Source organism: Miniopterus schreibersii (genome assembly GCF_964146895.1).
Source record: "Miniopterus schreibersii genome assembly, chromosome: 7".
Classification (NCBI taxonomy): domain Eukaryota; kingdom Metazoa; phylum Chordata; class Mammalia; order Chiroptera; family Miniopteridae; genus Miniopterus; species Miniopterus schreibersii.
This window is the reverse complement of record NC_138108.1, coordinates 28685866-28713619: the sequence shown is the minus strand read 5'-3', so window position 1 is coordinate 28713619 and position 27754 is coordinate 28685866. Positions and strand designations below refer to the sequence as shown.

Below are 27754 nucleotides of genomic sequence, written 5' to 3'. Positions count from 1 at the left end.
CCTGATTCATGAATTGCTTAATAAAGCCAATTAGATCTGCAAATATACGCTGCTAAATTTTTTTCTTTAATATTAATTTCAGCTCAGGTGATGAGTAGCAGCTATTTGTGCATTCCTTTATTTTAAGTAATATAATATCAAATTATTTTTAATTGTACAATTTTATATTGTGTTCAAGCTTGAAAGTTGGTTCAAATACTTTCGAATATAATCAAGTGATGCATTTTTTAAAAAATATATCTTTATTGATTTCAGAGAGAGGAAAGGAGGGGGGAGAGAGAGATAGAAACATCAGTGATGAGAGAGAGTCATTGATTGACTGCTTAGCTGGCAACCCGGGCATGTGCCCTGACCGGGAATCGAACCCCGATCTCCTGGATCCTAGGTCGGTGCTCAACCGCTGAGCCACGCCCGGCTGGGCCAAGTGATGCATTTTTGAATAAACGAAAGGAAAAAAATAAGTACATTTCTTAACGTGATTGCTATTGTTATTTAATTCGACACTAGTTATACTAACTCCTGGTTCTGAACCAAGTCGAATGCCTCCGTAAGGTCAATGAGTGGCTTTATACTCACACCATACACGGCAGGGAAGGAGAGGGGCATCAAAGCTCAGACTAGAAGGGCTGCTTGCGAGTAGAGTGGGGAATGATAAGAAATTAGTGGTGTGAGAGAATGAAAGATAAAGATGCAAACAGATAATGGAGAGCTTCAGTCCCACCCTCTAAGGCCTCACTGACTCCTGACTGAGCGGGATTGGGACTTACACGAGAACCAGGCTGCATGTGTGTAGTTTGAACAAGTGCGCCTAAGTAACTATGAAACTTTATGCTTTAATCTTCAGTGAGGATTCAGTTTATTAAAAATTGTTTTACTGCCTTATAAAAACCTCAACATATATTTATAGAAATCATTTGAAAGGATATACACAAACACCATGGTGGTGGGATTATTTTATATATCTGGCTTGTTTATATTTTTGAATGTTACTAGTTAAACAAGAGTTATTTATGTAATGTATTTATGAATACTTTGATGTACTATGCTGACAATTTGGGACGTTACTCTGCTTTGTTTTCATAGCTGGACTATACTGTAACAGAGGATGGAGACTTCATATGGTGAAGGAAAAAAGTGGTTAGGATCTTGAGAAGGAAAGTCCAATAAGGGGAGACACCCCCAGAGAGGAAGAACATATAGCTCCCTCAAAATGCACCCTGCAGAACGGGTTGAGCGTGTGGGTCCTAGGGGCTGCTAACTTAGGAGATCACTGTGGAGGGAGTGCCTCTGATGGATCGGGAAGACTGGCACCTTTAGCAATGGCAATGAAATCACTAGGCGTAGAATAGCAGGGCTTGCTCTTGTCCCCCCTCCCTGCTCCCCCATAAGAACTGACTTTGGACTTCTCATTCACTTTGAGTTAGGTTCCTATGCTGAATTAAATTTGGTTTAGAAAAATAAAGGAAAGCATTATTTATTTTTACTTCTTACCTGATGCAAGAGACATCATGGAGATTAATTAAAAAGTTAAAAGTAAACAAAAAAAATCTAGGCTAAAATAACTTATTTAGTACTACTGGAGATAGATATCAATCAAGGTAGCATGTAAAGAGTAGGTGTAACAGTAAAGTATATTTTTGTTCAGAGTGAGGCTGGAAGGAGACCTAAATATGACTGGGTAGGCTGCACCTTCCTGATGTTGATTTCAAAGGGCCATACTTATTTGTATATTTATGTGTTGGTTATAAAATCCAATGGCATTATTTCATCCGATCCTTTGTCCTTCATATAATATGGATGCTCATATATCAATTAATTCAATGAAAAGATTTTGGTATTGATTTCCAGGTGATGAATTATATAAGTGAAATGTCTACTATCATTGAGGAACAGTAATAGTTGGTGCAGGTGCTGCATGGCTTTGGAACTGGGATGTAGCATCTGAAGATAAACATTAGTACAGAGTCTAATATGACTTTGAGGTAATCTCTGTCATATTTCGATAGTCTCTACTGACTTCTCCTCAAGGATTCATGAAAGTAAAGAATTCAGCGCTGCAAAGCCACTGCAATATTGACTCACTCATCCTGTGCCTAGTAGCACACAGGAGGTTTAAGGGTATGTGCTTTATCAGGATAGACCTCTTTTAAAATGAAAGAATAATCCTTCCTCTTGTTCAGATATGATGCCAGTGGACCCATCTGAAGAAAATTAGAGAAGCTGTATTGTTTCTTAAGTCTATATTGCCTTATTTTTCCAGAACCAGCTCTCTTGCCTCCGAGGTATGAGACACTGCTTTGAATAAGTGTGATTAATGGTTCCTTCTAACTCTGACTATATGATTCCATTATGCTTTATTTAACCGATGAAATATGGCTTATTCTTCTTATTTACTTTTACTGTATATATATATACACACACACATACATATATATATATACACACACATATGTATATGTATGTATATATATATTCCCTAAGAATAATTTCTATACATTAAAAGTTTACTATGTTTATGCCATTGTTCTAAGCCCAACATGGATTTTCTTGTTTATTTATCATAATGGCCATAGTGGATGTGGAAGACATTTTTCTCTCTATTTTAAATACGACGCATAAAGAAATTGGGCAACTTGTCCAAAGTTAAATAGTAAAGTGGTGCCTAGACTGGGGCCCATTTCTATTTTGCTCCAAAAATCAAATTTTAAATACTATACTCTCTTTGCAGGGACCCAATCCCTAGTAACCACACAGTCACCCTGAATCACTGCATTCCATTTTTAATCCTTTGAATAGAACTTAGAACTTTCTAGTTTTGTTGCTGTTATTGTTTACTGTTTAATGACTCCTCACTTCTACCTCCTCTGCTAGAATGTAAACCTAGGAGCAGAAACCTGTTATTCACTCTGTGCTACACAACAGCACATAGAACAGTGCCTAGCATGGTGTAGGCACCCAACAAATGTGTGTTGAATAAATGGAACCAACTGACAAGGCACTGATTTCCTGCCTTCTCGTTGCTCCCAGGCTAAGCAAATACAGGCTTGTATGGGAAGTTAAGAAAGGACACGGAAAGTGCCATAACAGAATTTGGAAGACTGCCAAGAGAGTCCTGGCACCTTCACTGGTTAGCTGTTGTTTGCTGTGGGTATGATGGAGACAAGGGCCTGGAGAGAGCATGAAGGATGGATAAAATCTCAGAAGCAAGTAGTCAGAGTTTGTGTAGAAAAGGAAGTCAACCTGTGTATCTCCCTGTGAAGAAGCACATCTACCCAGCCTGGAGATTTCTCCTGAAGATTTCCCAAGCATTCCGAACTGACCATTTGCAGAGCCTTTAGAATTTTTTATTTACCTCTCAGTGTCCCCCGTGGGCTATGATGTCTGGTACAAGGGACCAAGGTGATCTGATGGTGAGTTCCTTTCAGGCAGGGACTCTGGCTTCTTTATCTTGGTCTTCTCATAGATTAGCATGGTGTTGGTAGTTGGTGGCCCTCAGTACATAGATCATGTATAGTAAATGTATAATGAATCAATGGTTAATAAATGAATTGATGAGTGAATGACATGGCTTAATAGCAGTTTATTTAGAAAGATTTTTGAATTTAAGTTGACAACAAGCAGCAACAATAGTGAATGTGGTCTTAGGTAGCAGTAATAAAAGTATAGTGCCTGGGTTTGAATATCTAGAATCTTGGAGTTACAGGGATAGAAGTGATGAGAATAACTGCGAGGTGAAATGATTTGCTTATGGTTCCATAGCAAATCTATGGTCAAAGTAGGACTTGAATTTAAAGATCATGGCTCTCAGTTAAATTTGCTTTCTACAAGTTTGACTATATTCTGTGCTGGTCAGATCACAACTGTGGTAATCTATGCAATTCTTATCTCTACACTTAAAGAAATATAGTGACAAAGTAGAATTTTTCCAAGGAATGATGATGCAGAGGCTAGGGGGATGTGGAAACCATATCACATTATCAGATGAGGACATTAAGGATATTTCATCTGAAGAAGAAAATATTTAAAAAGGGGCTGTGGGGGGAGTGGAAAAACGTGGTATCTGTCCTAATGCTTTTAAATACATGACTCATTATTCTTTTGTTCCAGAGAGGAGAAAATAGGAGCCATGGGTAGAAACCATAGAGAAATAAATTTCAACTCAATATGAGAATAATTGCTCTCAAAATTAGAATTGTCCAAGAATGGAATTTGAAATTACAAGAAATATGTAAACAGAGGCTAGATGATTATCTAACTGGACTAGATGGTGAGTTTCTCTATAGTAGAGATCATGTTTCATTTGTATTTCCCTAGGACCTTGAATGGTGCCTGGCATATAGTATATGCTCACTTAATATTTGTTATTGCATTTTTAAAAAGAGATTCTTTCATGAAGTGTGTAGGCATGGAGGTGACCAGGACTGCACTATATTATTAACTCCAAAGACTTTTTTAACACTTAGGTTTATGATGCTTTGATAAAAATTCATGCAAATAATGTACCAATACTTAACAAAGCATACAAAAGTCAGTGAAATCATTGTTTTTTTTAACATCTGTAAGGCCTGTGCTGTTGCATTTGTGCTCTTCCTTTAAAATTTTAGGAGAAAGGTTTTTTTGCCACAACTCCTGTCTTATAAAGGAGATCAGGGATAGTTACATTTCTGCACCTGTTAACCAAACCAAAACTCCATGCAGAAGTTTAAATGGAATTTGTTTTGTACAAGAGACATAGGACTGATTTATGGAAACCCCAAATGATGGTTATGCCAGTAGATTCACACTTTTCAAAATGATGACTAACGTAGAGAAACAGGTTTTTCACAGAGTCCTGAGTCCTATTTAGATTGTCACTTTTAAGTATCTTAAATATCACTTAAGGAACCTTATTTTTCACTGAATATTTTATATTCAGAATGTGTTGATTTGATACTTGTCTTTTTTTTTTTTTAACATAGGAGTGTCACTCCTTTTAGCCCATACAAAGGTAATTTGAAGGACACAAAGAAAACTTTATTTAGATTTAGTAAATTAGCCACAGAAAGCTATTTGTTCCTTTGAGAATTTAATTAGTTAACCTTTTCCCAAATGAAGTGGTCCAACCTATTCGTATGCTCAAAAAACCATCCACTCCCCACTAAGCTCTTTCAGATGCCACTGGATTCATTTCTTCTTATCTCATCATATAAATATGCTTAAACCATATTTCTCTGTTTTATAAAGTACATCATCATCTTAGTTCCATCTCAAATAATGGTGCTGCATTAATCGTAAAGCTGTTTATGAGGTGTTTGGTTGTGATTCCAATTTCTTTTTCAAGAACTCTAGACCATAAATATAGCAAAGTGCTTCAAAGAATTCATGATTTTGATTTTCACGTTAATGATGTTATTAAAACTTCGCCGCAGCTGATAATTCCACTCACCTAAATGGAACAGGTTTTGTGATTGGTGTGTTCCTAATATGTGACTTGCTCAGGACCCTTCGGATACAGGCACTTAACTGGGAGATTCTGAGATGCTTCGCAAATAAAAACCAATCTCTCCTTTCCCTCTCCGTTATGAGTTATAAAACACGTTCCCTTCCCTTCTTCTTTGATTTAATTTATATGCCAGAGATTTTTCTGCTCTGGGGATGAGAATGGAGGGCCAGGGAAGAAAGCTGATAAAATAGAGATGATTCAAAGATCTGAACTCTTTTATCCTCATTTGACAGAAAATAAATGATTTTTTCTCTTTGCCAATAACCGTCATTTCCCTTGATCTTGGAGTCACTCAGAACCTAGCCAGTGAGTCCTGTATAAACCAATGCTCTGTCTCAAGGTGTAGAGAAAGAGGAAATACTGGTAACCGTACAGGCTGTGCCAGCTTGATTACATTTACAGTTATGAGATACCGCAAATTTAAGAATGCCATTTGTTTCTCAGCACTGAGTATTTATTATATATAACAAATACATGGGAAAGAAAAAACTATATTGTGTGATATAAATAGTTTATTTACATTACAGAAAAAACATCAAGACAATGTATACTATTTCAAATATATCCATACATAATCAAATATAGCTGTAGGACATGTTCTCATTGGTGTAGATTACCACAAACGCAAGGCAACGTGTGTCGGTCTCGTCTCGCCCTCGCCTGGAATGCTGTGCTGCGCAGCCCACGCGCTCGGCAGCCCCGTGCAGCAGGCCCTTCAGATTAACCTCGTGGACGCCCGTGTTGTGTTGTCTGAACTGTAGTGCCCTGTGTTTTGCTTCTGCCTGTGAATTCTGTTGCTTCTGGGGCATTTCCTAGAAGGTTGAAAAGTTTACAGACCTCAGCCCAGTGCTTATCACCTGTAAAGTTTGCTCCTACAATCACAGAGTGAAGTCATGGATTAAGCAAGTTATGAAAACAGTTGGGATGAAAGAACCTATAGCAGTATAGTGAAGCTGCAGTCGCCGCTCAGGGTCTGTCGAGGAGAACTGGAGAACAGAGGCGGAAGCTGAAGGGGAAAACGTTGCCGAGCCTTCAACCGCTCACTCGTTAAAGCACAAAGAAAGACTACGCGCACGCAGTCCAGCAAATTGTGAGCCCACCTAATCTCACTTTAAAGGTCGTCGACAATTTTATACTTTACATGTCCTAAGGATGAATGTTATATGGACATTTTAATGCTACAAGTTTAAATCCCATCAAACCAGAGAATGAGCCGACTGTAATGGAAAGAGAGATTATTTTGCTTCAGCCTAATATCATTTTTTGTGTCAACAATATAAGCTAAGGACATAAATTGGTACTAATTATTTAGCTTCTATAAAAAGCTAACATTCAGTCAAATTATCTGAAAAGCCCTGATCTAGTATGTCTTGTCTTGTAATAAAAGAATGCTTTGATGATGCAAATGAGAACAACATAAAGTTCATAAAAATCCTATCATAATAAGCTGTGGGGTATCAGAGAATATATAAATAAAAAATATATATTTGGGGTTTTTTTGGGGGGAGAGCGTAGATCTATAAAAACAAACATGGAGCTGGAAATCACATTTTAGCAAATGGGAGCTAGAGATAAAAAGATTGAAAACCCATCTTCTCAACAGGGCAATTCTTTTCATGTCTCTGGATGTTTTTATTTTTTTATAATACATGTTGTATTTAGGAGGAGGGCAGGTGCTTGACTAAAATAGTAAAAACAAGAGGAAGAAATGAGAAAAAAAGAAGTGGGGTGAAGAGAAAAGGAAGAAAAGAGAAGTAGAAAACAGGAGAGTCCAAGTGATGAAGAGATTTTTTTAAAAATTGAAAAGAAAGAAGGGATCTCTGCTTGTTCCAACTTTTAAAATCTTTTAGCAACTGGATATTTTAGAATAGATGTTGACAGACACATGTGTCCAGGTCACCAAAAAGGGAGGATTTGGGTAGGGGTGCGGGGATAGCCTAGTTGGAAAATCCGGTTTTTGAGCAGAATATTTTCAAGGGATTGAAATGAATCCACACTGGGAACAAGGTCGTTTAGCGACCAGTCCGACTCCTGGAAAGCCTCTGGCTTGGGCATCCTGAGCCGGATTGATACGGTGCATTACAATAATGCTAATCGAGTTCCTGGGCTGCTTCTCTTCTTCAAAACTGAACAGAAGCTAAGCTCTTTTTGTTTTGTTTTAACACAGATAATGATAAAGGCCACCTGCCTTGAAAATTCGGCTCGCTCTGATCTGGAGCTCGGTGGAGGCCGCCTTGACTCTCAGAACACAGAGCGTCAGGACCAGCCCAGGGGCGGAATGAGCAGTGGTCAACGCGCCGGCTCTGACACCAGGCAGCGAGCGCCCCACTGCCGCCCTATCGCTCAGCTGTGCACACTCAGCAAACTGCTAACTTCTCACAACTCAGACTCACTAGCTTGAAAATGGGGAAAATTGTTCCTTCTTCATCATGCTATTAAATGTGTGTGTGTGTACACATATATGATACACACATAATATATACACACACAATTCTTGGTGGGGTAAGGATCCTACCTATTCCAGTTGTTTTTATTGTGTATGGGAATGTAATTGTGATTAAAAACAGACTTATAAACATCTGCTAAAGTATTTAAAGTTTTGAATTTTTGTCAGTTCATGAAGTAACAAATTCAATTGTTATTAGATTAGATCTACTAAATATAAATTTTGTTTTTCATATCCTGATATTGATTAGATATTAGAAGTTCAAGACCCTTAGTAATATGGCACAGTTTCCTGTGTTTTAGATTCTTTTCTATCTTTTCTACTCAGTGTTTTTGGTTTCTTCAGTCATCTTATTTTCCTCAGAATCTATTTTAATATAATCCATTGACTCAGTTGGCATCTAAACGTGTGAGTTGAGTTGATGAACTCGACTTGGCTTAGAGCAGCACAAAGCCCCAGTCGATGATCTTGCCTTAAGCCTTTAGGCCGGGCAAGGATTTATGAACCGTATTTTGTCTTTTTCAAGAGCAAATGCTATACTTGTCCTCAAAGAAGATAGTGCAATGCAGAGACTGAGATGTATTATGGCCTCTATTTTCTAAAGATATGATACTGTCTTTTATTTTCTTCCCTTTTGAAAATAATTTCTGGGGAAACATTCTGATTTACAGTAGAGCTGTGCAAACAAATGAAAGTCTAAATGCCTTGTGAATTTGGAAAAACCTTGAAGACTTCCTTGGAACTTTTTTTTCTCAAGGAGAGTGAAAACATCAGAAAGAAGTATCTTCAATAATGTTTCTGATTAGACAGGACATAACAATATGCATTTGATTTAGAATCTAATTCTTGGTTACAATGAATTTACATGCTAATAAAGTCACTCCTTTACTCCAAGCCCAATAGACACCACTAATTAATCATGGTTCTCTTTCCTGTTGAAACTGGATGAAATCTTTGTATCTCTCCCAACCTAGCTCTCTGGGAAACAATTACCATTTGATTGCTTTGGGGGTTTAGATATTTGCTGCATGTTTCCATAAAGCAAAAGTTTTAATGTACTATAACATGATTTTTCTCATAACTATTTTCTTTGAATTTTGTGAGTAAAAGCTTTTTTGTTAACTTAAGATAAAAATGTATTTGTTGTTTATATTAAGTATGTTAAAAATGATTATGTCTAGGAGTTACATTTGAAAATATAAGTGCCATAAATGAGAGGTATAATTTAATACTTTTCTAGGCTTTGTTTACAATCTATTCTGACCCCATTCAGCACACTGATATGGATAAGTAAGGAAACACTGGTCATTTAAATAGTCTGTTAACAGTTTAAGTGAAGACTGACCTTTTCTAGTTGAAAGAGAAGAGTATATTTAAACAAAGACTGGCATTACACATTAGAGGAAAGAAAGACCTTTGCTTAGAAAATAAATAATCCTCATCATAATGCAAAAATAAGAAAAATAACTGGTACTACATGAGCATGAAAATCAATGCCTTTCCATTTGGCTATTCAAATGCTGTTTTGATGAAGAAATAGGACCCCAGAGAATGGATGTTTGCAGAGTCCATGAAGGGACTCTAATTAGAGTGATCTGATTTAGAAAAGGAAGAACAATACAACCTTGAGTATAGCTACTGACCTTGTGATGCAGAGGACCACCACGCAGATGACCGCGATCTGAATCGTTCCGATCACAGCGGCAATTAAGACGTATTGAAATCGCACAGGGCCGGGAACAACATACAGCACACTGTAGTCCTTCTTTTCACAGTGTTGTCCCGTATAACCAGCGTCACACCTGGGAGAAATGAGAACGTCCAGCTCCCTGAAACCGCCGGGCTCATTTTTATGGTCAGCCTGTAAGCATTTACCTTCATCATGAAAGTAAGGCTTTTTGTTTCCTTCTCCAAAAAAATGCCACTTAGTAGATATTGGTTCTCCACTACTTATTTTCAAAAAGATCTCTTTGTGTTTTTGGTTTCAAAGATAAGTGGTTTCTTTTTATAAGTATAAAAAAAGAGTTTGATAATTGTTCTTTCTACATTTTTTTTCAGGTGAGCTTTATGTTTTACTTGACAGTACAGCAATACACGGCCTATTGCATTATATAACACTTGTATATTCCTCTAATAAAAATGCATTTGTGTTTTCACTCTGGCTTTACCGTCTCGGAAATAATTATGTTCTCTCTATGAATATTGAGCAGATTATATACACTTATTAACTAAATCCAGACAGGCAATTTCTTTGCGTCTCAACTGAGTTTGAATCTGTGAAGGTATAGCTTATCATCTCACTATTTAAGGTTTGTGGGTAGCAGACCCACAGAAAAGAATGTGTGCCTAGCAAAACCAAGATCGATGATATTTATTTTAAGACCTGAAGGACTGTGTAAATGGTGGCCTCCTAAAAGCAACTATGTCATCTTTTGGACAGTAAGGCTTCCCCCATTCATTTGTTTGAGAAATATTTATAATTAAGCACCTGATATGTGCCAAGTGAAAGAGGATGAATAAAACAGAGAAGCCTGAGTCTTTAAGGAGCTTGTAATACCCAGAGTACAATGTAAAATTCTACCAGAAAAGTATATATAATGATGTGTTACATAGTACTTGGGTGAGTAAGGCACACACATTTCATGGTTTCCTAGTGGGTGCTTGTGTGTGTGTTTGTGTGTGTATGTGCATGTGTAGGAGGGGCAGAGGAAAGTTTGGTTGCTGATCACCCATTCAGGAGAATTCATCCAATTCTCTATAAAAGTCCAGCATTTAGTTTCTACATATTTATTTTATACATTTCAAAAGTTAAAGAGTGGAAACCTTACCTGCAAGAGGGCTCCTGCATATTGATAGAATGTTCGCACTTCCCGTGCATGCAGAAGCCATTGTAATGTTCCGGGCAAGGTATGTGGTGTTCTCTGGCACTTTCTTCTAATTTGTTAGCATTCTCTGTGAATACACATAAAAGCAAGCACCCCCGTAAATGCTTTCTTAGCCCGGTAAGATCAACCAGTACATCAAGAAGCAAAGTTACAGTAGGTAAAAATATTTAAAAGGGCAGGAACTAAAGGCCATGTTTCAGAAGAAAGGAGAATGAAAGACAGACGTCTTTACAATTGTGTTTAGAGATGGAACTGCAAAATTACCCAGTGCTTTTCATGCTTTTATGCAGTTTCCTACATCTTTAACAGCCAGTAATGTGTCTATGAGTTGTCAGACAGCCTTAATTTTTTTGTGTTGAGACTGTGCATTGATCATAAAATAATTTAAGAAGAAATAGCCTATTTTTTGAATATCAAAGCCTAGCATAATGGCCCCAAAAGAAAATTGCTGCAATACTTTGATACTTTCTCAATGTGGGCGCTTAAAAGTTAAAATATGGCCACATTCAGTTGTTAAACAGATGTTTTCCAAAACCGAATGCAAATTTCAACAAATGTATTCTTTCAGGCTTTTTTCATCTACTGTGAACATGAATTTTACTGGCACCCATACATTTTTATATTGTCAAAATAAAGCTATTGAAAGAGCAAACATTTCGTAATCACTTATGTAGATACTAACACAATACATACTGAATGCTGTAAGTGTATTGTAATGCATAATATTTCGCCTATGTTAATTTTATGTGAAATTTAAACTTACGATAAAGAAAAAACTTGCATCTTAAAATGAACCATTTTCTCTGTCATTAACAAATTTTATTTGTTTTCTCATATTTCTATAGATATATTAAAATATTTTTCTGACTTGTTAATCCAAATACTTTGGCTTCATATTTGTAATATCATCTCTAAGCAGTCTTTCGATTATTTATATGTTCACTTTATAATATAAAGCTTTGCCTATCTTGAGTCTTTCCTATAATCTAAGACTTGATATACTTTAAAATTCTTGCCCAAACACGTGAGCAATATAACTTTCTTGATGTCAATCTAAAGGTATCCTTTAACACCACAGTAATTGGTTGACAGTAACGGAAGATTGAGAATGGATTATTATTATTATGAAATAGCTTATTACTATTTCCAAATATAATTTTTTATTATAGTGTATCCCTTATCATCTTTACTGACAGTCATGGATGATGAGTCTAATCATAAGGAGAAAAAACATACCTTTGTTATTAGTGACTCAGATAAATGTATTATTTATGTTTAAGCAGAGCTGTGAAATATCTATACATTTTAAGATCTAGGTGTCAACTGCAAAACATTAAAGTTTGAAATAAATTGTTAAATACATTAAGTGCTTTCTGGTGTAGGAATATTTACATACATACATTAGTATGATGGGTAGTATTTCAAATTACATATCCAAATTAATAAAGGATTGCCAATAAGTATGCTGGAGATGGCATTTAAATTATCCAGCTGTTCTAGATCTGTGATTCTTTACTTATATAGGCGATCTTTTGTTTGCATTATAATATTTCTATTATGATATTTGCCACTCAACTGAATAAAACACTTCCATGGAAAGACTAAGCTTATGCAGAATTTTCTTTTTTGATTTCTCCCATTCTTCCAAACTATTTTGAAAATTTGCATCATGGTGTTTTGGGTAACAAATTTCACCTACAGTAAGCAAACACCGGAACTGAAATGAATTAGTGTTGAGTGAAATATCCAATATGGGGATACGTGAGTGAAATGGAAGTAGGGCAGCCATGGTATTTAGATGCACCTTGAAATGGTTGTGGTCATTCATGAAACCATGGAGAAGACTGGGCTCATTCTGTGCTACAGCCAGGGGGCTACAAGCTAGAGTGGTCCAACCATGCGCCTGCTGCTTAAAGGCGTCTCTAGCTGTGGGGGCTGCTGGCCCCATTGCTGATCTAATGAACCAGCACTAATTTTCACTCGTATTTCTGGATCTTTTCCCCACAACAAACTATTAACACTTCTATTTAGTGTCCGTTAGTGATCCTTCAGTGCTTTTGCACACCTGCACGCAGGAGAATTTTCTGTAACTTCCCTATGTTTCAGTTGTATACTGTGATTTCAGTCACAGTACTTTTTATTAGGGTTATTTGTCTTTCTGTCAGTTGTAAAAGAAGATCAAGAATTCTCTCAACTGAAAATCCTTGTTTAAGGCGACTTTATTTTTACTCTGTCCCTCACCCCATACTCTTTGTTTCTGGATTTGTACCATGTTCGTAATTATGAACTAAAGCCAAGGACAAAACAAGAGCTTCTTTGAGTGAACCTGCTGCCTTACTATGGTGAAAGCTGGGTATTTTTACAAAGTTCATTACCCAGGCAGGGTGATCACCTGGGAGGGGAATCGTTTCCATCGTAAAATCTGCTAAATAGGTTACACCATTCCTTATGAGCTTAGAGTGCTCTATTTGTGGGATACTGTCAAATGAGAAAGTGGAGAGATTGAAAATAAATGAGTAGAAGAAATGATCCCTGGGCAAGAAAATGAGGAATCATCAATATATGTCAACAAATTTATAGTCAGTCCAACCAAGTATACCAGGTGATTGAAAGCCGGGATATATAACCACTTCTAGTAATGCAATAGACATATTTTAGAAATGAAATTTAAGTATATTAAGAAAAGTAGAGGCACAGAGATATAATATTCCAACCGAATATGTGTATGGACCATAGTATTTGTAATCCTGATGTTTATGCATAGGTATTCATACAATAACAAAGCATTTAAACATTTAAAATTATGTAAATGATACTCTGGAAGTCTGTATGATATGCTCCCTCCAGTGGCTGATGATTTAGACATCAACTTCTCTGTCCTCTGTATGAAAAACTGATTTAATGCAAGGGTCGTGCTCTCTCTTCTAAGAGGGGGAGTGATAGTGGTAGAAACTCTTCCTATCTTTGTTTAAAATCCTTGACTAGTTTTCTGTTTACGTGTTTATAAATGGTTTGTTCTAAAAGATATCCTGATCCTCTGAAGAAATGATTTCTGGTATAATATGAGTTACTTCAGCAGAGCTGATCGGGCTGCATGCCCATTGCTAGTCAACACTCCAGTGAAGATGTACAGAAGCTGAGTGCTCTAAAGCATAGATATACACATTGTTTCTATCCTGGTGCTTACAGGGAAAGAGACGGGAGGCAGAGACAGAGGGAATGGCAATTACCATTACTATGGCCTTACCTTACCGTAAGTCAAGTAAGGTAAGCGGGCAGAAAGGGGCAGAGCCAGGCACAGCATTTTAGAAACCAAATCAATACAGCTGAGGGCAAGTTGTGTGTGTAGGTGTGCATGTTTACTGTTACTCTTGCTTTTTTCTCCCTCAAAAGCTTGAAATAAGATGTTATTAAATGAATCTACCAAAACAACACATTATAGATCAAAGTAGAACTATGGCAGTGTAAAATTGGACTAAACCTATCCATATATCTGAAAAAAGAACATGTAGTTTTGGGCAAAGGTTACAGCTAAGAAAAAGAAGCTTCTGAAAGTTAAGTCAAATCATATATTCAAGCATTCTCAGGGTGCCCTGAGAAGCCAACTTGAACAAGAAAACCCAGTCTCAGTTACAGAGATGGATGCCCTAGACTATCAGTGTCTGATGCTATTAAACCATTTATTTTGTTCTCATGCTCTGTTCTCTAAATAGTCTTAAACTAATTTGACTTCTATGTAGCCTACAAGTTGGGAATGGCTTTGATGGTACCATTTGAATATCTTATTAGTTTGATAGTTATATATTTTGTTTGAGTGAATTAATTGATCCTGAATTCCTGTGCACATTTTGGGACACAAGTCAGCTTCTTCTGGCCACTCAGTTCTGAGGTTTTGTAAAATCAAGTTTCTACATCTATAGGCTATTGGACTGGACACTATCCATTGTGCACTGTAGTCTGGGAGGCCTTTTGAGGACAGGTCAGATGATATTTCGCTGGATATACCCTTACTTTGCTTTATTCTAGCCTTTCTTTAGAATATATACAAATCTCTTAGGTCACTGATTCTGCAGTAGGGGTCTGATTCTGTGTAAGAATTTCAGGGTAAGTTGGAAAGACCCTAAACTAGAGGTAACATTAAGGATGTAGTGAGCATTTTAGGGAAGCAGATTTCTACTGTACATTTTTAAGCAAGTAGAGGTGTTCAATAGGGGAATGAGTTGCATAGTGAAGTAGTGAATTTCTGGTGGAACTGAAAAGGAGCTGTGCTGATATTTCTCAGGGATATTGTAGAGTATTACCATGTCATAGATTAGGTTCTAGGTTCTTTGAACTCTAAGAGTAATATTTATTTCTATTACTAATACAGTAAGTTTCCAGTAAATACGTACTAATATTTATTGTAAAATATTATTTTTTATATTCTGGGAAAATAAAGTACAGAATAGGTTTGCTATTTAGACATTGTAAACAAAGGAAATAACATTGTCTTTATTATGGAAACATTTTACTTTTTCAAAGCCTGTAAAATATCTTCAATGTTGACTATGTCTATAATTCAGACATTCTTGCATGAAGTGATCTTCATTATGTATTGTCTTCCTTGTGGGAAACAATACATTTGTGGCTCTAAATTCAATTGTTAACATTATGCTTTAACATCACAAATTATCTTGACAAGGCCATGCATGTGAATGGTGCAGTTAGGTTTATTATCTTTTCAACTGTCTTTTCCTGTGGGCACACGAAACATATCATGTTTTCCCAGTAAGCTTAACTTTTTCAATTTGAATACATTTATATAACACTTATATTTTCATATTTAATAACAGTACAAGGAAACTAAAATATTTGTATACTTGCATACCTATTGTGATTACTGGATTTTACCCTTTCCCTACTTACTGCTATATCCCCAAAGCAATTTGAAAATAATTTTATTTAACCAACTAGGAAAAGGAAAACGATCTTTCTTTCTATTATATTTATATTGTGCCTGGGACAGAAACACATTTTGAATTTAGAAGTAAAATCATAATTGTCCCTGTTGTTGACTAGAGTTGGTTTCAAAGAAGATACATAATTTTTATGATTTCCTCTCTTTATCTTATCAGGCATAAACATATGTGGTGGTGGTAAAACCTCTTATGTAGCTTGAACTGCAATAGAAGTTTTTTAAAGACCAGAAAAGCATTCCTATTGAACAGGTTCTGAATGAAATGCTATATGAGTTCTTGCAAATTCATAACAAATTCCGTAATAGTCTTGCCTGCTGTCACGGTTTCTTCAAGGCACAGATGAGTAGATGAGAAGAGTCTGTCCTTTTTAAGCCTCTAGGACAAAGGCTCAAATGAAAATGCTAGTGAAAAGTGACATCCTGGTGTGAGCGACATGGAGGCATGTAAGGACACAATCCATTCTTAAGTTTTGTAAAGAGCAGAGACCTAGCCACAGCATTCCTGGTTTACTTAATCTCTGTTAAAGATGTAGAAAAATAACTTCAAAACTGAGACCAAGTCCTTCAAATTCAACACTTCTTCTGCAAGTTGAAGATTATCCCTTTTTCTTTTTTTTTTTCAGAAGAGTACTTTAATTAAAACTATTTGACTAACGGCTTTGCTAAGTAGGCAGGAGTATGGGTTGGGAGCAGGATGGAAGGGGATAGAGAGAAATGCTTTCTTATGCCATCACGGATCAGGCAGTAACAGCAAACGTGAAATGTGATTATCCATATCACTACTTGCATATATAAGTAGTATTATTGGACACAAAATTAAAATAAAGTGGAAGAAAACAAATTTTCATGTTATTGCAATCTCAAGCAAGGACTTAATGACATTATTCAAGAACTGCTGGAATTTAAATTAAAAAAAGTACCAGCATCTGAAATAGACATAGTAATTTGGGGACTGGAGTGATTGAAATGCAACAATACTGGATGATTATTTGCTTGGCTTTTATTATCTCAGTTTTTACTGGTAATTTATTTACATAGATAAAAGCTGAGAAATCTGTGAAATCCTGGGAGAGAAACTTACATGTAACATTTTAACTTATCATATCTAAATACCATTATTATAATTCAAGAATTTGGCATAACAAGCCTCATACAGATTGAGTTAATATTCTAGACTCCCAAGAAAAAAATATTCTTTTTTTGTTTATTATTAAGACCAAATCAAGCAGATCTTTAGTTGTTTGCTCTATCCTCTGACTTTGAAATATCCTGCCCGGCTTCAGATGGCAGAGTCCTCAAAAGAGCGATGAGAACAGGCTTCTGGGAGAAACTGTACTTTCCTCTAATGGTCCTTTTCAAACTTCACCATTCAGTCAAGAGCCTATTAACTCTCAGCAAGTGGCTAACTCCTATAGGTTTAGAGGATTTAGCTTGAAGACCTTTTAAAACTATGGTATTTTATGGAACTTTAGATGTCTTTGACAACACTTTGTAAATATCAGGCCTTGGGAAGAGGAAGGGATCTATGGTTCATTAGCCTCTCGGGAGTCCAGAGCTGGAGTTGCCTTAAGCTTATCTGGGGCAATTTGCTTCAGCTCTTCCTACTGAGCGTTTGCTGCAGCAACTCTCCTCACTTGCAAGCTGCTCTTAGAAGACAAAGTTTACTATAAACCTTACACTGGAAAGAAAAAAATCATGGGATGCCATTTTATGCCAAGAGTATTAAAAAAGATTCCCCTCTCCTTCTTTCTTTTCTCTTGAACCAAATTTATGCATTTCTGGCCAAATTTATTTGCCTCATGGCTAATCTGGGCATCCTTTCCTAGTGAGCTTCTTTGGTGCCAATGCTAAAAATGACAACCCAAGTAAAAGAGGGTTCAGGTCCTGTCCTCTTTTGCCTTCTGGGCTGTGTGAGTCAAGCTATTGTCCTCTTCACAGGCTGCATATGCAGAAATGAATAAATAGTTAAGATATATTTGTTTTCCTCTGTGACCCTGAAAAAGTTACTACCTACAGAGAGTCAGGGGACCTTAGGCTGGGGCATTCACTGAAACATAGCAGAAATGAAGATTTTAATAATGTAGATAAGACAAAATGACTGGCTTTCAGTAATTTGTTATATGCATAATTCTTGAGTACCTACTATGTGTCTGGCACTGTGCTATGTACTGTATGTGATATGCTATTTCAATTGGTTGTCTCCCCATGATTTTGCTTGTTGTCTTCTAAACACAGCCAAGAAAACAGATTCTCAAGGCAAGATGATAAACACATCTATAATTACTTGAGAATCTCCAACATGCCCCACATTGTTTTAATACTTCACATGATACAAATGTATTCCTTATTATAGCTCTTTAAGATAGATTTATAAAAATCCCATTTTGTGTAAATGAGGAAACTGAAGCTCAAATAGGTTTCATTGCTTGTCTTAGAAATTTACACAATTGATAAGCAGAACTAAAGTCAAAGCCACGGTTTCTTGTGTGACATGCAGACTATGTAGTTAAGAAGTCACTAAAACATAAGACAACACCTGGCCTCCATATCTTATTTATTGTTTGCCCTTTATGACTCCTGCCTTTTTATTCCATCTGGGTCTGATTGCTGCTCTGAAAACCAATTCTTTCCTTTTTTTTCTTCCTTCTACCTCCAGAGAGCTATCTTGTCTAAGGCCACAGCACCATGAGTCCCAACCCCTCCATCCTACTCAAGGGCTCTGTCTGCCAATTACCTACTTTCTCCCCTGTATCTTCAACTCTCCTTCACTCTTTGCACCTTGCTATCAGCATTTTACAATTCTGAGTGTGTTCCTTTTATTCACTCTTTAGCACACCACCTTCTGGTCAACCCTTCAGAGAAACTGCAAATACTAAGGTCAACCAACATCTCTGTTGCTAAAATGAGTAGCCTCTTCTTAGACCTCACCTGTCCCAATCTCTCAGTAATTTGATCCAGATAACTGCTCCCTCTGTTTGAAGCCTTCTCTTGCTGGGCTTCATATCCCCTACCTCTTATTTTCCCAGTTGTTCCTCCATAGTCTATTTCGTAGGCTCCTCTTTTGCAACTGATTGTCTAAGTGTTGGTGCTTTCCTAAACTTCTTCTCTTCTTACACTTTAAGCATTCTCCTTGGGGGAGGTCATATTCACTCAAACCTTTTATTGTCACCTAAATGTCTCTGATTATAAATTCTGATTAGCCAACCTAGATGACCTTTTCATAGGTGATCACACTTTTCATAGAGTTTCATATCTATCTGTCAAAGTGCCTAGTGTCTCCCAGGTACCTCAAACTCATCAACCTCTTCTCCAACATCCTTCCCCTTCTTATCCCGGGCATACTCATCCACTCATTGGCCCAACCAGGAATCTCAGTTTCACTTTCAAATTCTAATATTTCTATTCTTAAAGAGCTACCACTTTTTTCCCATTTCTCCACATTTCTACTGCTACTCACTTAGATTGGACTATCACTATCTATTAGCTAGTCTACGATCTCTCCCCCTCCAAAGCAATTTTAAACACTAGAGCCACAGAGGTCTTTCTAGAATAAAAATATGAGTGCATCATGACCCTCTTTTTAAAAAGCCCAAAGAAACAATTCTTGTTATTCCTTATTACTCATCCAATGAATTAAATTTTAACATTACTTAGAAGGCCATTTAGATTCCAGTCTCAGCTTCTTTGTTCTCACCTCTTGCAATTCTTTTGCATTCTCTTACACTCATGTGAAATTTCTCTCTGACCTCTGAGACTTGCCACATACGATTCCTTTTGTCTGGAATGCTCATTTCCCCCATTTAATCAGCTCCCTAGCTCCTACTAATCATTAGGTCTCATCATTGACATTACTTCCTCTAAGAAGCATCTGTAATGTTCTCCCCTGCCTACTCAATTTGGGCTCACTGCACCTCTTACTTAAAACCATTTCTATTTCCTTGCACATTTTGGCAGCAATTTTTTTGGTTTACTTCTCTGTGTGACACATTAGTTCAAAAACTCCTCTTTAAAGGCAAGTATTGTGTCTTATTTATTTTTTATTGTTGCAGTCTCTGTACCTAACACAGACCATAGCACAGAAAAGGTGATGAACACACAGTATTTTAAATAAAAGAATATTTCTCTAGGTTTCCCCTCTGAGACAGTTGCCCAGCATGCAGAAATTGTCAAAACAAAAGAAAACAGCCTCAAAATACAAAGGAACCCCACGGTCTGGGAAAACATATTTTCCAAGGATGAATCTGACAAGGGGCTAATTTCCAAAGTGTACAAAGAACTCATAGCACTCAGCAAGAGGAAGACAAACAATACAATTAAGAAATGGGCAAAGGACTTAAGTAGACACTTCTCCAAAGAGGACATACGGATGGCCAAGAGACACGTGAGAAAATGCTTGACGTCGCTAATCATCAGAGAGATGCCAATTAAAACCACAATGAGGTATCACTTCACACCTGTCAGAATGGCTGCCATCAACAAATCAACAAACGACATGTGCTGGTGAGGGTGTGGAGAAAGGGGAACCCTGGTACATTGCTGGTGGGAATGCAGACTGGAGCAACCACTTTGGAAACCAGTATGGAGGTTCCTCAAAAAATTAAAAATGGAGCTGCCGTTTGACCCAGTGATTCCACTCCTAGGAATGTATCCTAAGAATCCTGAAACATTCATCAGAAAGGATATATGCACCCCGATGTTCATAGCAGCACAGTTTACAATAGCTAAGATCTGGAAACAGCCCAAGTGCCCATCAGTAGATGAGTGGATAAAAAAGCTGTGGGACATTCACACCATGGAATACTATGCAGCTGTAAAGAAGAAGAATCTCGTGCCCTTGGGGACAGTATGGATGGACCTGGAGAATATTATGCTAAGGGAAATAAGCCAGGCAGCGAAAGACAAATATCACATGATCTCGCTTATACGTGGAATCTAAAGAACTTAATAATCTGATGAACAGAATAGATGCAATGACATGGAAGCATTGTTGAGACTGATGAATGTCAGAGGGATGGAGGAGGGCAGGCGGGTGGAGGGGGAGAGAGTAACCAAAGAATTTTTGTGCATATATACACAACCCAAGGACACGGACAATGGTGGGGAGAGGGACTGGGGAGGGGGAAGGAACGGGGTGGAACGGGTCACTGGGGAGAAAAAGGGACATCTGTAATATTTTAAACAATAATAAAAAAAAAAGAAAAAAGAAAAAAAAATCAGAAGTTATATCAGTAGAAAAAAGATCATAACATTATGTTGTAAGAACAACTTTTTGTAGGGGGAGGGTGGCATCAGCAAGTGACTGAGGGGAGAGTGAGAAGTGCCTTATGAAAGAGTGTGCTGTAAGACTATGAAACTAGTACCTACACACCTTGTAGGAACAGCCCCAGAGAAAGGGACTTGGATCCTTCTGTCTACAGCTTCTGTCATGGGGCTAATGGAGAAATGAGTAGGTCATATAATTTTAAAAATAATATCCCCTTTGTTAATCAAGCAGGTGTGATTTTAAGGGAAATGATTTATAATCAATTTCAATTCAAGATTGAAGAACATGGAAATTTAGTTCATCTAGGTGGAAAAAGTGATGTCTGCATGCATATATCACACTGGGACCATGTATAGCCAATTCTGAATTCATAGATTCTGATTTGACCATTTATACTGTCTACAATATTGTCCAGAAGTGAGAAATGTTGGTTGAACTCTTTTAGGACAGCAGGAAAGTAGCTGTTATAAAACACACACACACACACACACACACACACACACACAAAATACAACACATGCAAATGAATTTCAACATAGAAACTAAGATTATGAATGAATAAAACATTTTCCTTGTTGCCTGCTTCTGCATACAGCCATGAGTTTATTTCCATATTTAAAATAATCGATAATAAACAGCAAAACTATATATACAGATATACTTAATGGTATTGCAGTGACTAAAGCTAGTGATCACCTTGGTTTTCTACAAGAGCACTCTAAAAAGAATTGTAGAGCTTTTCTAGTCTTTCAAACTAAGGAACAAAGAGATAGCTTTTACTCTTCAACACACTTTCAGGAGCAGAGTCTCAAAAGTGCTTGAGAAAAGACTCTAAGAGTGCTGTAAAATTCTCTATGGAAACGGCTTTAAAACTGGACTTCTTTTTTGGAAAAAATAAAGAGAACTCCATAAACTCCATAAAATTTGTGGTAAAAGCACTCCCAATGGTTAGAAGTGTTATATAACATTTAGGTGAAATATTTAAGTTTAATTTTAAGCATTAATAAACTCCCTAGCCTTGAAATTGCTGATAGCCACAGTGGGGGATATTATGCAATGCTAGATGCCCAAACAAATTTATAGGTACAGCAGTGCAGAATTTGCATGTTACAGAATATTAGAAGATACTCCTGACGCTCTGATACGTTTACAGAAGTGTGTGTATACACCTGTGTGAGTTTTGCAGAAGCATAATTTTATGATGATCTCTTACAAATGGCAAAATTTAATGAGATACAGAAGTGGGTCAGTATCCTAAAATTCTTTTAAGGGCAATGCTGCTTGTTCTAGTGCAGACTCACCTTAGGTGCTTGTCAAAAATAGATTTCCAGGGTTTGGTCCTGATCAACTGAATAAGAATCACCAGTTGAGGAGGGGCCTGAAGCCTGTCTTTTTAAAAAGTGCCCCAGGTGATTCTGATGCTCTGATAATTTGGATCACACTGCTCCCGACCCCATCTAGTCATGTCTCCTCATCTCAGGCTTCTAATGCTAGGTTTTCCTGCTCCATGGATCCCACTTCCTTCTGCCTCCATCTTCCTGATCCCAGGTCTATCTCAGCTCTTTTTTGTAAATGCGGATCTCAGCCCACTGTTTCCTGTCCACAAGTGCGTGAGCAATGGTTTGCCCAGTGCCGCCCTTCCTAGGCCCACCCCGGATATGAGGAGAAGTCATCAGGGTTCTTCAGCTTTCAAGCCTTCCTCGATTTTGGTTGCCAGCCTGAACAATTCACTTCATTTTAGAACATCCTTGCCTCTTTTGAGAACACAACGCTGAAAGAATAGGCATGTGCCTGAAACAAACACTAACATCTGTGAGAGACTTCAAAATGTTGTCAAATATCAGGTATCTTGAGACCAACTTTTGCAAATCTCCAGGCTTCTTTAATGGCTCTGTTAGATAACTGACAGAAATGTGACAAGAACTTGCTGTGTGAAAGCAAGTGAGGCATTCTCTTGGATATAGGAACAAATAACACAGCTGGGAAAAGATGCAGATCATACCAATGATTATGACTGGGTCAATTTCCAAGTGGGAGAAAAGGAGCGTTGGTCTATTGGTGATATCCTTACAAGTTCAACTATTCTCCAGGAGAGATAAAGTCATAAGAGAAGCGATGGGGGCGGGGAAGAAGACAGAGAGAGAGAGGTAAATGAATGGAATCTAAATTACCATTAGCGGCAGTGTGACAGCTGGGAGAGATGATGCTACAACAAATAGCAGGTGTTGGCAGCACAAGAGAAGGGGAAGCAGGGAGGGACATGTCTTTAGTGTCATGGGGATGGATAAACAGCCACCTGTGCTTCTAAATTGCAGGCTTTCAGGACAGTGGCCATTCCCTCTAGACCAGAGTTTCCCAAGGGGATGCACTGCTGCTTCTGGAGCAAGCTGCACGGACAAATGGGTTCTATTGTCAAGTAAGTTTGGCAAAGACTAGATTAAATCAAGTTATATGGGCTTCTTTACTGCTGGTTTCCTGAGTTCTTAAAAGACCAACCTGTATTGTAAGATGACAAAAGGAATACGGATTATGGAGTTTTCCCAAACTCACTTGTCCAGGGAACCTGTTCTTTTTAGGAACATTTTGTGGAGCTATTCCACCAGACCCACTTCTGGGAAATGCTGCATTAGACCAGGACAGCTCCAGAGTTTTCACACCACCACACATAGAAAATGAGAATATTTGGTTTTAGGTAAAAGGAGTAGACAACCAGCCTGGAGGTTCTAGCTACCCAAACCACCTGAAGACTAAGGTGGGTCAATGAATTTACACACTTGCTACTTATTTGAGACATACGAGAAAGCTTTGCATTAGATTCTACTTTCTCTTAGAGCCGAGACTGTGTATTATTTACTGTAACATCTATAGGGTGTAGAACAGGAACTAACACAAAGTGGGTGTTTAATAAGTAGCATGAATGAATATTATAGGCATAGGCAATATACTTGGCAGTCACCTATACCTTGGAATGGTGGCTTTCAAAAAATTAATGCCTGTTAATTGTTTACATCAAAGAGCCAGCTGCACTTCAATGATGTGCCCTTGAAGGCACAGGCAATCCCTGCCTTAAGTGGCAAGGTAAGGTACAATATGGCAGAAACCTTCAGTCTACTCAACAGAATGTATATATTCAGTATGACAGGACTAGATACTTAAATAAAAGTCATATTTGCAATGCACTTCCGTCTTCTTTAGTGAAAGGGAAATTCTGGAGGGCAAAACTGTGTGGCTAACCATAAAAGACAAGAAAGATATCTATTAATGACATGAAAGTGCAAGTATAGGCAATTGATGGATAGATGGGTTTGCACATTTCTCCTGTATGATGTCACGGTCCATGAGGCAGTTAGAGAATTTATAGTGTATATTTGGGTTCATTTACAAATTTGGAGTACTGCCATAGGTTGGTTCCTGAATGAATTAATGTAAACAACTCTTGTTGAAAGACTAAGAAGGTATATGATCTCTTCTAATAATAATAAGACAAAATAATTTTAAGGAACAAATGTAGTTCATTGTGCTATGAGTATTTCAGAAGGTTGGGTTGACATTTCAAATTAGCATTTGAGATAAAATTCATAGTAAAAAAGTCATGGAGTCAACTTTAAGACAGAACTTGAAGTTTTTACAAAGAAGTATTTCTGAATTCAGCATAGCTCCTGAATAGTTTAATGGTATGAAAAAATTATTGTTTTGATGATATTTCTCAATTATACCTTGGTACATGTCTGTGAATCAAGTATCATTGTGTTCAAGCAGAATAAGACTCTTATTGATGGTGGAATTATTTCTTAAAAATAAAACTTAATGATGTGATAATTCACAGAATCCATGTGGTCTCTCCATTTAACCTGTTATAAGAAAGACATGCTAATACCAATAAACAATCTTTTTCATACCCAGTATTTTTTTTTTTTTTTTTACTGTCCATAAAACCTTATATCTAAGGATTATTTGGTAAAATAATAACCAAATATTTTATTGGTTATGGTACTGGGTATGTCTACCTGGAACCTCAGAATGCACCTTTATTTAAAAATGAGTAATTAGTTCAGATGATATCATACTTGATTAGAGTGGGCCCCAAATCCAATGACTGGTATTCTTATAAGAAGGCCAAATGAAGACACACAAGGAGAAGGTCCTATGAAGATGAAAGCAGAGATTGGAGCTATGCTGCTACGAGTCAAGGAATACAGGAGCCACCAGAAGTTGGAAGAGGCAAGGTAGGGTGTTCTCTTTAAGCTTTTGGAGGGCGTGTGGCCTTGCCAACAGCTTAATTTCAGACTTTTTTAGCCTTCAGAATTGTAAGATAATAAATTTCTTTTAAGTCACCTAGTTTGTGGTGATTTGTTAGAGCAACCTTAGCAAACTAATATAGTTACCATTTAGCAACAAACTCTAACTTTGATGAAATACGCTTTTTAGTAGCCCATATGAAATCAATGAAAATGAGCTGAAAGATTGGTTTAAGCTAGTATGTGACCTGGGCAGTCTTGATTTATGTTTATTTTCCCAGCATCATTATGAACAGTGCTTCTTTTCACTTTCAAAAGTTACTTTGAAAAATTATATGATCACTTTAATGTAAGCTTATGTTGAAATATCTGTGGTTCATTGCCTTTGAAAGACAAAAATTATGTTTTTAAGGTACTGATGTGTCAACAAATGCTAATAACCACAGTAAACAGTTTTTGAGAGGATAGAAAAACTGTATAGAAGGGTCTACATTCGTTTTTGATATATTAATCCATCTTATAAAAAAGGCAGTTATTACCCAGCTGGTGTGACTCAGTGGTTGAGTGTCAATCTATGAACTGAGAGGTCCCAGGTTCAATTCCCAGTTAGGACACATGCCCAGGTTTTGGGCTCAATCCCCAGTAGGGGGGCATACAGGAGGCAGTTGATTGACATTTCCCTCTCATGTATGTTTCTATCTATCTCTCCCTCTTCCTTCCTTTCTCTCTAAAAATCAATAAAAACATATTTTTAAAGAAGGCAATTATCTTACATTGCTCATTTTGTTATACGACAAACAATGCTGCATTTTTACCTTTATGAGAAAGGAGCAAATGACCATGAAGCAAAATGACATGAATTACCTTTTCAACAAAAGACTCCAGGTGGCATCTGGGGTATGATCTAACACATTATCTCTATCTGCATTTTCAGAATGTCTGAAACTGAAGTAATTATGGAATTTTGGCTCATTAAGAAAATGCTAGGGTGTATTTAGCATCTTTTGTTTAAGGACTGACGTTTAGAGTACTCCATTAAGAAAATCTGAACATTAAATGTCCTTCTATTTGAAGTATTACCCTTCAGTTAAGAGCAAATCTTTTTAATGTAGGACAATTTATTCCCCCTAGGTATACTAAATAGCTCTAGATTCAGTCTTTTTTTCCTTCTTTCCAGTTTTGAACAATTGATTTGCTTCTGGCATTTCTTTAATTTCTAGTCAGTGATAACTCCAAGTGTAAAAAAGTGCTCTAGAAACAGTTATGGATAAGGTGTGGGTCTTAACACTTTCTTTCCACTTGCACAGCACTTAGGGCTTGAAATTAGCTACTAAGTAAATGGTACTTTGTGGTGTCATAGTGTTAGTTTACCTTTTAACAGGTCAAACACACTCCCAGTGTATAATTTACACTTTTCAAGTACATGGTTAACCACTCAAGAAATCAATAGGGGCTATAAAACATGTACAAATTTGAATTTGGAGAGAGTCAAACACCTATTTTATCCATTAGAAATAAAACAGCTGACATTTAGAATTGGGACTTACAGAAAACCATTTATTTTGAATAGAAAAAGCATAAAATGGCTAAGTCCAGAGACGGGAGTAGTGTATGACATAGATAATTCAAACAAAGCCCCTCACTTTTGCTGTGATGAATGCTGTCATTATCAACCCACAACTTTCAACTTTTGGTGTGTAACCTCTGGATCTAGAGATGGTTAAAAAATGCATTTTCTATAATGAGGTTTCAAAATTTACTATACCTCCATCCTACCTATATCTAATTAATTCATCAATTTATTCAGTCACTTAAATAATAACTAATCTCCTTCTATATGACAAATATTATAAGTATAGGGTATACAGTGGTGAATCAAACAAAGTTTCTCTCCTGAGGCCATGCATATTAGAGGGTGAGACAGGCAATGTATAAAACCCAAAACAAACAAAAACCTAACATCTAAACTAGTCACATTACAGGGAACAATGGAATATTCAGATATAGAAGACTAGGGTGGGAAACCTGTTTTAGAGAGATAAAGGAAGGGTATTGAGGAGGGAAGGTTAACAAAGAGCTGGTCATGTGAAGGGTTCAAAGAGCCCCACCGACTGTGTGAACGGCACTCGTGGCAACAGACTCTCATTAGGAAAGAGACGCTCCAGAACAGAGGGTGTCAGGGGCAGCAGAGAGAGGGCCGAAATGAATTGGAGAAAGATCTCCAAAGGAGTGAGATCCTTTCTATGTGGCACTTAGTATGCCATGCTAAGGGGTATCGATTTAATTTGAAGTGCAATGGGAAACCATTTGGATAGTTCCTCCAGCAGATCTGACTGGCATGGAAAAGGGATCACTGAGGGGAAACGGGAAGCAGGGAGAACAGACAGGAGATCTCTATAGGGGTGCACGAAGGACAATGTCCAAGTCCTGGACTTGGGTAAGAGCAATGAGGGAGAAAAAAGGACTTCTAGAGGTGGCCTGAA

General features: G+C 37.2%; 1 protein-coding gene across 1 annotated transcript in view; it reads right to left on the bottom strand.

Moving 5' to 3' along the window:
* Positions 1-3567: 3567 nt before the first annotated feature.
* The window catches only part of TMEFF2 (transmembrane protein with EGF like and two follistatin like domains 2), a 217300-nt gene continuing 193113 nt past the window's right edge, over positions 3568-27754 (bottom strand). Inside the window, exons 8-10 of the mRNA XM_081141829.1 lie at positions 10757-10880; positions 9572-9730; positions 3568-6294 (exon numbers count right to left, since the gene is read on the bottom strand). Coding sequence (XP_080997955.1) covers positions 6198-6294; positions 9572-9730; positions 10757-10880 — 380 coding nt within the window. The 3' untranslated portion in view covers positions 3568-6197. The remainder of the gene's footprint in view (positions 6295-9571; positions 9731-10756; positions 10881-27754) is intronic.